Here is a 13,623-nt window from a genome sequence, read left to right on the forward strand (position 1 = left end):
CGCTCACTCACTCTTTGATTCAAAAAGATCAGGAAGGAAGAAACAAACTGTCTCTAATTCATAATTTATTCTACCTTAATTCACGTATTATAACTGCTTTAGAACAGTGTTTTTGATTGTACTGCTACCCACATGGAACTTAGGGAGACCAGGAACATAAATCAAATAAATCCAATTATTAACTTTCCCTTCCCTCAGATTTCAAAACGTCCCTCCTAGTGCACCTATTAAAAGTGACCTAGATTGGTCACAATGAAGCTCCATACATTTACAATGATAAAGCTACTTCCGGTCTCCTCCTCCCTCCAAAGCTCATTAATATTTCCAAAGTGCTTTATTGTTAGAACCATTGTTAGAACATTTCCATGCTCCCTTCACTTCTTAACCTGGAAAAATATGATAGCATCCTGCTGATGTACGGAATGTGTATTTACACAAGATAGCAGATGATGGGCAGAGAAGAGTTTTTTTATTTCTCCATGGGGGTTCTTCCTCTCTGTCATAGAGCCAGATTCCTATACACTGGAGTTTCTCCCTCTCTCACACACCTGGGCAAAACACCGCCTGTTTTAACATCTAGCCCAGTCTTGCTTAGCCATATCACCTCCAGGTGTTTTGGACTACAATTCCCATCAGACCCAGCCAGGATGGATGTGCTCTCGGAGGCTGATGGGAGTTGTAGTCCAAAACATCTGGGCACGGGCACCAGGTTGGCAAAGGCTGACCTAACCGGACTAGGAGTTCTGACCTCCCTCATTTCTTCTGGGTCCTAATACTGTCACCTTTTTCTTTAAAAGAAAGATCCGCCTCCTACTTAACAAACCTCCGACCACAATGGCTACTTTTCCATTCCGACTCCTCCATTCTCCGGCAGCAGGGGCTTCTCTCTCCAGCTTTTAAATTATCCCCGTTTAAAAATTACATGTCACCCTCCAACTTGCTGAAAACTCCTGTGTCTGTTGAGCACCATTATGAAAACAAACGCACCTCCACCACCAAAACCCTGCCTGGCTCATAGGTTTGCTTTGATGCAGACCCACAACAGAAAGATCAGCAGACACCCGGGAAGAGCTCTCGGCTCGCCTAAATGCCATATTCTGGATTACGGACAATCCTGCTCGCCCCCTCCTCTCCCCTCCCGGTCCGCAGGTAGCTTTCGCGTTTGCGCGCAGTTTGCAACGACTGCGACATCCTCTCTCTCCCTCCCTCGCCGGCCTGTCTTGGAGATCCATTCAGACGTGCCGCGGTGGTACCTGCGGGCTATCCTGCAAAGCCTCTTCCAGGCGAAGCTTGTCGACGGCGGGCATTGTCTGGCGCTGGAGAGGCGAGCGTGAATTATTCAGGCTGGGCGGACGATCCTGCTTGCAAGAGGATCTCTTGTGACGCGTCAGCTTCGGATGCTGCGCCCAGCCGAGGGACCTGGCGAGTTTCCCTTTCCCCACCGCAGCCGGGAAGGAGATAAAAGAAGCGAGTTCCGCAGCCGCGCAGCGCCCAGGTGCGTGAAGCAGGTAGTTGCCGCCTGTTGCGCACCAAGCCAGCCAGCACAATCCGCAGGCAGCCAGCCCAGGACCACTCCTCCCAGTTCCTGTTTCTGGGAGGAAGTGGGACGACTAGTGGAGAGCATCAGGAAGTGGGGCGGCGCTGCGGCCTGGCCTCCTGCAAGAAAAATCCACACGGGCAGTTTCTTGTTTAACGTGCGGGTTAAAGGCAGAAGAAGAGAGCCCTGCCGGATCAGGCCAAGCGTCCATCTCACCCAGCACTGGCCAGCCAGATCCCCAGGGTGGGGGGAAGTCCAGCAGAACCTTCACAGCCGAATTTAGAGCTGCAGATTGTCACACTGCAAGACTGAAATCCTATTTAAGGCTCCCAGAGAAATAAAATGAAACATAGCTGGCATGAAGGCCTATTTCAGAAAGAGCATCGTTTCATTCTGTTGTTAATATTGTTTAAGGCTTATCTGGCCTTGTAAAATCGTGTGTGATCAGTCTGATGACAGCCAAAGAGTTCGTAAAAAAACTTAGGGCTGGCAGAAATAGATACATGGACCGATGAGAGAAATAGCACAATATGAACTGGACCTGGTAGATAAAGCATGTCATGAATTAAAGCAATTTGCACTATGTATATGAAAGCAGAGGTTGGTTTTTTAAATGGTATTAATGATTTTTGCTGATCAGTTCTAAAAGAAACTAGAATTCTAATGGCTGCTACGAAAACACTTTGCTAAACACCCAACAGGAGGTGGTTCAAAAGCTTGCAACCCTAAATCCATTCAGAAGGTACAAATAAAATATTCAGATTAAAATATTGGGACGTTTAGGTGGAATGGAATGATCTAGGATGCAAGGATTGTAGGTTAGTGTTAGAGCACCTGTCTTGCATGCAGATGGGCCCAGTCTCCAGCATCCTGTCTGAAATCCTGGAGAGCTGCTGCCGTTCAGTGTGGCCAGCGCTGGGCTACATGGACTGGCTCAGCTTCGCTTGTTGCTATGATACCTGAGGGATCACCTCCTCCCATACTCTTAACCACTACATCACACTGACTCTATCCCCCCCCCTTTTTTTAAAAATTCCAGGACACATGAAGTAGCAATAAAGTCAAATGGACAGGTTTAGAAAGCCTTGCCCACATTATTGAGTAAATACAGCAACTCTCACATGGATTTAGATATCTGGGCATCCAGATCAGAGGCAGGCTAGTGTCCCAGAGCCTCTCCATAGGTACTGAGTGATGTCTTAACCTCTTTGAACAGCCATGTTGTGACTGGCACACTCAAAGCTGGCAGCTTCCTCATACAGCAACAGAAACTCAAAGCCTTCAGCAGCTGCTTGATGGACAGCTTTCTTGACAGACAGCTGCTTGATGGCAGGTTCTTCACTACAGAAACACAACAATGATTAGAACACCGGATGAATTTCGGCTTTCTGCGCAGCTCTTAAAGGTGCAGTGTCGGGGGGGGGGGCAGTGGATGATGACAGGTGACAATCTTCTTTACCAAGGTGTTTTAAAATTGATTTTTGTCTCTCTTCATGGAAGACTATGGTAATATTCTAATCATTAATGATTACTGGGTGTGAAGAGTAATTGAAAATTCGAACTAATTAAAGTGGTATGATATTGATCCAGGCAAGGATTCTGTATATTTTTATTGAGTATAATACGTCTTCCAAACTTACCTGCTTTCTCGCTGTTTTCATGATGGCTACTGCTTTGTTGCTGTTGCTAAAATCATGTATAGAATTTGTTTATAATAACAATAATCAGCAGCAGATTACCAGAGAAGAGAAAGACAGAAAAATGCAATGAGAAAGGATCAACATAAATGAGTTTGCCATTGAAAGGTAAAGAGTAAATAAAAGTGGAAGAGGGAAGTATTGCAGCTGCTCTTAAGCAAAAAAAATTCTGCAGGTATTCTGCAGAATTAGATTTCTCCCACCAGTGTAGGCGAATTTTGCTGCATCTAGTACAGTACTTTGTTAATCCATAATCAAATGTGTGCCATTACTCTATAAATTTGTTGTTTTCCCTCTCTGACTCTTACCATATTTGTCAGCTTCATAATGTATGCTTTTGTACTGAAAGCGTACTGAGTTTGTGCCTGTAATAATAATAATAATAATAATAATAATAATAATAATAATAATAATAATAATAATAATAATAATTTATTTATACCCCGCCCATCTGGCTGGGTTTCCCCAGCCACTCTGGGCGACTCCCAACAGCATAATAAATATCACAGGGTGTGTCTGCCAGTTGCACTTACCTGCTGCTACAAATCTGGCTTTCCTATTCTAGAGCAAAGTATAACAGCTCAGGTAGCCAGATGCAAAGGAAGACAAGCATACCTTCTGAAATTCCCCTTTCTGCATAACTAAGGTGCCCCTCCCCCTTTTTAATCTGGCCACTCTAACAGCAATGTTGCTGTTAAACTCCAAATTGTGAAATAATGAACATTCTGTTTCCTTTTAAGTAGGCTCTAAAGCATTTAAGAAATCAAATTGCTTTTAGCTAAAAAGGGTAAGTAAATGTTTCGACTTTTTTGAATTTTGCATTCAGCTGCTTTTAGAACTTGTGTTAGGATGCTGCTCTGAAATGCTTTAGTCTGTGGTTTTTATACTTTAAATGTTTTTATTACTGAATTGTTTTTATAAAGATTTTATGTTGCCTTGGGAAATTGATAATTTGTAACAATTTATATTTATAGTCGGAAGGCAGCACATGAATCTTTGAAATGTGTTTTGAGCTGTTTCCCCCCTGAAATAAACAGGGAACACTAGTTAGTTTAGAAGTGGAAGCTCTTTTTTTCATAAGCAGAGGAGGCAGATGTGTGTGAGCTCAAGACTTACACACGTTATGCAAAACCATAGTTTAGTGTTATGTCAAAAAAGACCTGTCATTCTCCAGAACAATCCTGTGACTAATGTGACGATCCTTTGCATACGTACTTTAAAGTATGATATTATTGAACTCCATGAGCCATTTCTGAGGAAATATGCAAAGGATTGGTGGATGAGTGAGTTGCTATTACTACTGTATTATGGTTTAGCCGCTGAGGCTGGCAGGAAGTAAGATAATTACAGTGGTACCTCAGGTTACATATGCTTCAGGTTACATACGCTTCAGGTTACAGACTCCGCTAACCCAGAAATATTACCTCGGGTTAAGAACTTTGCTTCAGGATGAGAACAGAAATCGTGCTCCGGCAGCGCGGCGGCAGCAGGAGGCCCCATTAGCTAAAGTGGTGCTTCAGGTTAAGAACAGTTTCAGGTTAAGAACAGACCTCCAGAACGAATTAAGTTCTTAACCTGAGGTACCACTGTACTTGAAGATTTCTCAAATTCACATCTGTTTCCCAGCAGACTGGCATAAACTGCGGCATGTAAAATTAAAATAAATAGAAGCAAAGCTATTACAAATAATATTCAGTAAAATTCATAGGAAATAAAGTATAAAACATAGTGACATACAATACATCTAAAAATTAAAACTCAGTTAAAAATAAAAACATATGTTGTATCACCAATAGACATGTATTACTGTACTATTAGCATTATCAGCATTAGAGTGGATACCTTTGGAACAATTTGCAACTCCTAATGTTATTCTGCTGGATTTTGCCTTCCTAGAAGTAGAAAATATTTTATCCAAAGCTGCCCACACAGAAGCTTTTATCTGTTCCTAAGGTACAACCCATGCAAATATATCATGTTTAAAAAGGCTGAGGGATCACAAACTCCATTCCATGGACCCAAGGTTATCTCTCAACTGGGATTTGAAGCTGGCCAGGAAACCTCAGTTGAAAGAAACTTTTGGTGCATATCAACCATGGTTAACATCTGTGTTGATACACTGTAATGTGTTGGAGGAGACTCTTGAGAGTCCCATGGACTGCAAGAAGATAAAACCTCTCCATTCTTAAGGAAATCAGCCCTGAGTGCTCACTGGAAGGACAGATCGTGAAGCTGAGGCTCCAATACTTTGGCCACCTCATGAGAAGAGAAGACTCCCTGGAAAAGACCCTGATGTTGGGAAAGATGGAGGGCACAAGAAGAAGGGGGGGACAGAGGACAATATGGTTAGACAGTGTTCTCGAAGCTACCAGCATGAGTCTGACCAAACTGCGGGAGCAGTGGAAGACAGGAGTGCCTGGCGTGCTCTGGTCCATGGGATCACAAAGAGTCGGACACAACTAAACGACTAAACAACAACAACAATGTTTAACTGTGGCTGAGGCCAACAGGGGAGGAATGAGAGTGGGGAATGCATGGTACGGGAGAGGCCGTGGAGAGAAAGAATGCATGTACAGATGCATTTAAGGAGCTTGGGGACCATAAATGATGAGAAAGATCTTCAACACTTGAGCCATAGAGCTGGGAAAGCTAGTCAGGCATTGCTTGTTTGAAGTGAAGGTCACTAATTATAGCCAGCCCTTGGGGTTTACATAGCTTTGACATTGATTAATATTGCATATACAGTTTGGGATGTGACCCTTTAACCCAGTGTCCTAAGCCTGGCTTGGCATGAGTCCTCTCTGCCAGTGTGGTTCCTGCCCTCTCTTTGCTTTGCCTGTCTGAACAAAAGAAGGTCGGCTAGTCTTCCACCAGACATCAGCTCTGACACTCAGTTTCAGTCAGTTGAAAACATCAACACTGAAATGGATTTTTAATGTTAGCAACTGCATTTTCTGAGCAGGGTTAGGAAAAAGCAAGGTTTCTGAGAAAGGAACAACTGAATCAACACTACATTTCTTTCTGAATATTGCCACCGTTGTGGTTGGTGGCAGTGGTGCAATGTGGTAATCACACCCTAATTCATTAACAATCATGGCTTCCCCCAAAGAATTCTGAGAACTGTAGTTTATCCCTCGCAGAGGTACAATTCCCACCACCCTGTAGTTAACAAACTACAGTTCCCAGGATTCTTTGGAGGGAAGCCATGACTGTAACATAAAAGTCCTTTAGACTTATGATGTGGATGTGAGGTTACATACTATGTTGAATGGTCTTACAGCTTGCTTGCTTGCTTGCTTGCTTGCTTGCTTGCTTGCTTGCTTGCATTCACACACTAACCATAGATGGTAATGTTTATTACCTCACTTACATCAAAATGTGGTGAAGTGGCTCAGCTGCCTTTGGCCACTTCTGCTGAGTGGGGTCCTGGCCTTCTGCCTCAAAGTCCTGCCCTGATGGTACCACTTGCTGGTGGTGTCAGTGCTACAAAGTGAGCTTTTTGGATCAAAGCCACGACCGCAGGAGGAGCCCACCTGAACTGACAGATTAGAGGCATGTGTACTCAGTGACCCTGTATGCACAACATGCACAGTGGTACATGTGCACAGCTGTTCACATGTCACAATAATTCTGCCTTACTAATTTGTGCACTGCTTATATGCAGAAATGGCTTCTAGACATTTTACAACTATAAAATCAATGCACAATTAAAATATACAATAACAGTTACATCGGGGCATTGAAACCACCTTAATTAAAATAGACAGCAAAGCGGCCAGTTGAAAAGCAAAAGAATTATATTATTATTATTATTATTATTATTATTATTATTATTATTATTATTATTATTACCCACCCATCTGGCTGAGTTTCCCCAGTCACTCTGGGCGGCTTCCAATCGTTAAAAACAATACAGCATTAAATATTAAAAACTACCCAAACACGTGAAACAATGAAATCAGAAATTCAATTCAGGGGAAAGTTAGCTTTTATTATTGTAGTGTGGTGGGTAGAGTCTGTGTCCCTGAATACACAATAGTTGTACAAACCAGCAAGTGTGCACTCCTTCACACAGACACTTTGGCTTCATGCGTACCATGCATTTAAAGCACATGACTTCCTTCAAAGAACTCTGGGAACTGTAGTTAGTTAAGAGTACTAGGAATTGTAGTTCAGTCGGTGAGCAGTCAGCTACAGTCTCCAGGATCCTTTGGGGGAAATCGTGTGCTTTAAATCTGTGGTGTGTACGCAGCCTAGCACACATGTAGCGACAGCCTGTGTTCAGTGCCAACGTGTGAACAAGGTTTTTAACTCCTATGATAGGGAGACTTCTAAGTTAACTCCCTTTTCTGGCCCCAGGATGAGTCTCTTAAGCTGAAAGATGCCCACTGCCAAGTAGGAAGGGGCAGTAGTTGGTGGAGTACATCAGAGGCAGTATTGCAGGGCATAATGGCTTCACTCATCCCTTTCAGCAGCAGTTTCAGAATTTGCATACGCTGAAAGCGACAGGTACAATGAGCAGTTGCCACAGACCCCACCCTCACACACACAGCTGTCCCTGAAGCCAATCATCTCATAAGTAGTTGACTAGCTCAGCAATCCAGTTGCCTGCTGCTGTTCCTCACAACAAAGAGGATTTCGATTCCACAGCACTTTGCAAACTAAGCCAACACCCGTGAATTTCCTTTCTCAGCTTAAGAACTCCACACTTGAGCTGCCTGAAAGGTCCTTGGAGAGAGAGGAAGGGAGGGAAAAAGAGAGAGGCATTGTTTAGTCTATGATTCAAGCCTGAGAGCTTATTATGCCAACTATAATCTATCCCGTGATTTTATTTGATCTGACTGGTTCTACTAGTTTTGGAGGAACTGCATTCAACACACTTTACCATTCCAATGGGAACTTAAAGGGAAATCAGGGTTGTTTCCTAGTCAGGCACAAAATCTATATTTTTAGCATGAAGAACAGTGAAAGAGGGAATGAGCTGTTTAAAAATTAAAAGAGGCAAATGTTTCATAGCTGGTATAGTATACAGTGGTACCTCAGGTTACATACGCTTCAGGTTACAGACTCCACTAACTCAGAAATAGTACCTCGGGTTAAGAACTTTGCTTCAGGATGAGAACAGAAATCATGCTCTGGGGGCGCGGCAGCAGCGGGAGGCCCCATTAGCTAAAGCGGTGCTTCAGGTTAAGAACAGTTTCAGGTTAAGAACGGACCTCCGGAATGAATTAAGTACTTAGCCCGAGGTACCACTGTAGTAGCTACGGACTGGCTCAGATTATGATCTAAACTAAATACACCTCAAAGTGGTCCACAAAAATAATAAAACAATAAAAGTATTGGTAAAAGCAGTTTTAAAAGCTGTTTGAAACATTTTTAAAAATTAAAATCAGCAATGAACTAAAAGCAGATTAAACCACATACCAACATTCTACATAACTGGGTAGGTTGGTCTAAACAAAACTGTTTTTAACCAGCACTGGAAACAGCTTAGTGCAGGCACCTGCCTGATGTTAATAAGCAGGGAGCTCCAAAGTTGATTTCTTACAAATGTGGAAGATATACTGTGTGGCACCTGAAACAGTGTTCAGGGTTCAGCTCCTTGCCCACAGTGCTTAGAATGTAACGTTTCTGAGGAGGAGATGGAAGCACCTTAACTCCAGCACATATGCCAAGAAATAAATGTGCATGAACACTAAGGCATCACGTAGTGCACAGCTAATTAATCTACTTCTTTTCCTTATTGTTTACTTTGCTCTGGCTAGAAAATGCTCACACTTAACAATGATCAGTCAAACATTTACTCCTTTGCAGATGCTGAGATATACTTTATGGGGCACAGATTCACATATGCTAATTTATATGTATAGATGCAATTTTTGAAGCAATTGCAATAATTTAAATAGGAATACAATGCACGTCACCATAATGGAAAAACAATGCCCTTGTGACTTGTGTGCTTGCTTGGTCTGCTGTTCAGGTGCTGATGTGCAACTTCGAGGCCTCTGCCTCTGTCCCTTCTTGCTGATTTTCTTTTACCCTTTAAACCAGATTTGGACCTGTTAGCCCTTCAAACAGAGGACTGTCCTCTGCAAAGTAGGACATCCAGGCAAAAGACGGGGCTGCCCATTGTGGGTTTAGGCCAGTGATGTGATAGCAGAGGCTGCATACTATGAAAAGGTACACATTACATTCATTGCTCCACCATTCATTTTGCCTCTGACCTTGCCCATCTCTGGCATGTGGCCCCCTAAGAAGGGACTGTGGCCCTCAGGCTGAAGGAGTTTCCTCACCTCCACCAACACCCTTCCTGCACTTAGTGATGCCCTGAAATAATCACAGACACTCCCTGCTCCCTCTCTCAGGTGGCAGTGCATCCTCATTCAAATGTCAGCTCTGCTCTTAAGTCACCTGGGTATCTTAAGCTGCTGCTGAGGTACAGTCTCAGGTGGTTATTGTCTCCATCAGTCAACTCAGCTGAACAATCTGAGTGGCTCACCAGAAGCACAGATCACTGGGCAGCCACTTTTGAGGAGAATATTTGAAGGAGTCTCTTGGCTACTTAGACGTGTTTTGATTTGGGGGCAAGTTTCCCAACTTGTCTTTTATCTGCATTGGACCAAAACATGACACCGCCTCCCAGCTTAGAAGTGCAAATTTAAGCAAACAAGTACTGTGATTTGGTAAAATACATTAAAAAAACCCATATTCATAAATATTAATAAAAAACATACCCGTCCTTATGCCACAAGATTAGACTGTGATGAACATGTCTTCTCAGATTAGCTGAATATGTAAACAAACCACTCACTCTTTTGGGGGTGCTTCATTATGTTTTTGAATATCATATTTTTATTTTTTTTAATTATGGCCAGGGGCCTCAAAAGCTGGAAGCGGCCCAGGTCTCTCTGGGCCATTGGGAGGGCCTGATGGGAGTGGTCCATGCCTAGAGGGATAACCACCTGGGAATGACACATCTGCTGTTTTGGGTTCCATCATGATGAAAGAAATGTGGGATACAAATATATATATAAAAATGAACAAATTCTCCCAATGCTGTTTTAAAAACAAATAATAACAACAGACTTGACTCTGGAAGCTGTGTGGCAAAGTGATCGGAAGGTCAGACTAGGACCAGGGAGACCAGGTTTCAAAGCCTCACTTAGCTGTGAAATTTCCTGGGCAGCCTTGGGCTAATCACTGTCCCTCAGCTTTGACCTACCTCACAGGGTTGTGGTGAGGATAACATGGGGGAGGGGAAGTAAATAAACTTGCTAATTGTCAAATTGCATCACCTTGGGGGCTGGCGGTTGAAGCTGAGAGACTGTTCAGTTCAGACTCAAACAGCTGACACCCACCAGAAAAGGGGCTCCTTAAAAAATAAAAAAAGCCTTAGAAATAGGAGTAAGTGGATTAAACAGAGGTAGGAATAAATTTATGGATCTTCTGGAGTACCAAGAAACTCTGATGTCTTCAAATGTAAACATCATCATATGGCACTTAGGAACGCACTTGCTTTGCGGGGGGGGGGGACATAACATTAGATAAATAGCAATTTTCTTCAAGTGGTTTTTCTAAGAAACTTCTATTATGCAATAATGTGAACAGCACAACATTCTGTAAAAGAGCAAAATGACAGGCTTTTTGCTGTTCTGCCATTCCACAGTACAGCGCTCTCTCATATATATATATATATATATATATATATATATATATATATGATGTCATTTAAAAATTAAAAAATTCTAGGAAATGATTCTGAGTCCATAGATATGGGATGAACTTTGGCTTAGCATGCCTATGCATAGTTTCAATAAATTGAAGTAATTAGCTTTCTCCCCCCCCCCCTTCTTTTAAAGTCAGGAAATACACATAGATTCATAGAATTACAGAGTTGGAAGTGATCTCAAGGATCATCTAGTCCAATCCCACTGCAATGCAGGAAGTTAGATGCCATTGCACCAAGCAAATGTTTCCCAGTGCATTTTACCATCTTTCCTTATTGCAAAATGGCTGGGGTGGTGTGTTTTTTGGTTTTTTTGTAAGGTTGGAGCTCCAAATCTTTCATTGTGCAATCTGAATTTGCTGGTATGTGATTGAATCCCTCTGAAAAATAGCAACAGATTGGAGGCAACCTTAGTTTAATGGGACTTATTCCCAGGTAAGTGGGTATAGAATTGCAGCCTAATCCATTCACTTTGAGTATAATTTAGTTGCATGCTGAAATGCTGGTCCCCTTTATCATATCATTCTATGTCTCTTTGTACGCAAAGAGAGATTTTCCTGTAATGGCTTAAACATGCTAATATGATGGTAAATAAATTGATCTTTGGGCACCAGCTCAATAAAGCAGTTAAAGCTGTGTAAATCAAAATCAATAGGGCTGAAATACCTGCCCGTGATTAAGAAAGTGATTAAGTAAAAGGTAAAGGTAAAGGGATCCCTAACCGTTAAGTCCAGTCGCGGACAACTCTGGGGTTGCAGTGCTCATCTCGCTTTACTGGCCGAGGGAGCCGGTGTTTGTCTGCTGACAGCTTCTAGGTCATGTGGCCAGCATGACTAAGTCACTTCTGGCAAACCAGAGCAGCACACGGAAACACCATTTACCTTCCCACTGGAGCGGTACATATTTATCTACTTGCACTTTGACATGCTTTCGAACTGCTACTGCTAGGTGGGCAGGAGCAGGGACTGAGCAACGGGAGCTCACCCCGTTGCGGGGATTCAAACCGTGACCTTCTGATTGGCAAGCCCTAGGCTCAGTGGTTTAGACCACAGCGCCACCCGCGTCCCGCAATTAAGTACCTTCCCCAATAGAAAAAGACTGCTGATTAAGGGTCTTGATAACTGGTGTTCAAGACATACTGGCGGTAGTATGTAGCCATCACATTGCTAGTGGCCATGAAAGTCTTTCTTCGCACCTTGACACGCAATAGCTATGGAATCTGCAGCTATAGTGGTGAATGATGATGCAGCTACACTTGGCTGAAAGGGGTATTAGGTAAATTCATGGAGGAAAGGACCATTCATGGCCATTACACTCACCATACATTCAAAGCACATTTCTTCCCTCCAAAGAACCCGTGGGCACTGTAGTTTTATCCCCACCCCCACAAATGCACAGTTTGCTGAACCATTAGCAAACGACCATTCCCAGGATTCTTTGGGAGAAGTCAGTCATGTGCTTTAAAAGTGTGTTTTGCCAAGGAATACTAGATGGGGTGGGGCTTGGGTAAGAATAACAGGAGAAGCGGGAAGTTCATGGCCTGTTTCCCCCCAGGCATCTAGTTGCAAACAAGACCCTGGGTGGACTCTGGTGGGCCATTGGTCTGAGCCAACAGCAGGACCCTCCAGTGTGCCTGGCTGTTAACCAGAAGGTTGGTGGTCTGAGGCCACTCAGGGATGTCTGTGGGCTATATATATTGTCTACCAACTTTTTTTAAAAAAACACCTCTCACTTTAGAGCAGTTCCTTGAGAATTTGCTGGAGAACCTACAGGTAAATGACTGTAGGTCAAAGGCTTTACTGCATTTTCATTTGCTGCATGCAAAGATACAATAGAATTACTGTTTTATAAACTGTTCTTTCCATTACAATGTTGTATTTCATATTAGACTAAAGCAGTAATCAGGAGATTCCATCATCTAAAGCAGGGTAAACATTAATCAAGAGAAGGTCAGTTCCCATGTCCTAAAGAAGCAGAAATAAGGGAAACATTATGGATTTGTGTTTCCATTTCCATGCTTGATTGAACCTGGACTGTGGGGTTTAAGCTTCACACAGGCATTCATAATTTAAGTTATTTATTTACAATGTTATATAGAGCTCCCTGGCCTGGGTAGAGATTCTCTTAAGATGCGATACAGAGAAAGGCTAGATTCTAGGGAGCAAGCAGGTCAGCATGGAAGATGACAGCCTTTTAGATGGTAGGAGAAGAAGTGTTTGTTACTCATGCATCTTCTGTCACTCCTTCAGACTATCTGAAGTGGCCAAGAAAAGCAAGAAAGCAAATGACAGAGACAATGGGTTGTACCCAATGTTGTCATTCCACTCTTGCAAGAGTCTTCTGCTTCTCCAATGACACTTCGCCCTCCTCTCCTCTCCTGGCTGTGGGCAGGATTCCTACACTGCAGGGGGTTGGATTAGATGACCCTTGGGGCTCCTTCCAACTCTACAATTCTATGATTCTGTGCAGTTCTTCGGATGTTCACGCACAGCCTTGAGGTGATGCTCAGCATCCTCATCCCTTCTCCGTTCGAAACACCGCTCGCCTCCGCTCAGGCCAATAGGAGGCGGCCTCTGGAGATGCAGGCAGCCGTGACTGGCTGCCGCTGTTGCCCGGGCGACGAAGGAGGAGGAGGAGGAAGAGGAGGAGGCGGGTCCCCTCGG

At 43.2% G+C, this 13,623-nt stretch overlaps 1 protein-coding gene across 2 annotated transcripts in view; it reads right to left on the reverse strand.

Annotated features, from left to right (window-relative positions):
- The window catches only part of APPL2 (adaptor protein, phosphotyrosine interacting with PH domain and leucine zipper 2), a 30,404-nt gene extending 28,564 nt beyond the window's left edge, over positions 1–1,840 (reverse strand). The window contains exon 1 of one of the 2 annotated variants that reach the window (XM_081211916.1): positions 1,254–1,840. In XM_081211916.1, the coding sequence (XP_081068042.1) occupies positions 1,254–1,307 (54 nt within the window). In that variant the 5' untranslated portion in view covers positions 1,308–1,840. The remainder of the gene's footprint in view (positions 1–1,253) is intronic. The other variant, XM_081211915.1, reaches the window with a different exon arrangement.
- Between the last annotated feature and the right edge of the window lie 11,783 nt (positions 1,841–13,623).

This window comes from Podarcis bocagei (genome assembly GCF_964188305.1).
Source record: "Podarcis bocagei genome assembly, chromosome: 10".
NCBI lineage: Eukaryota > Metazoa > Chordata > Lepidosauria > Squamata > Lacertidae > Podarcis > Podarcis bocagei.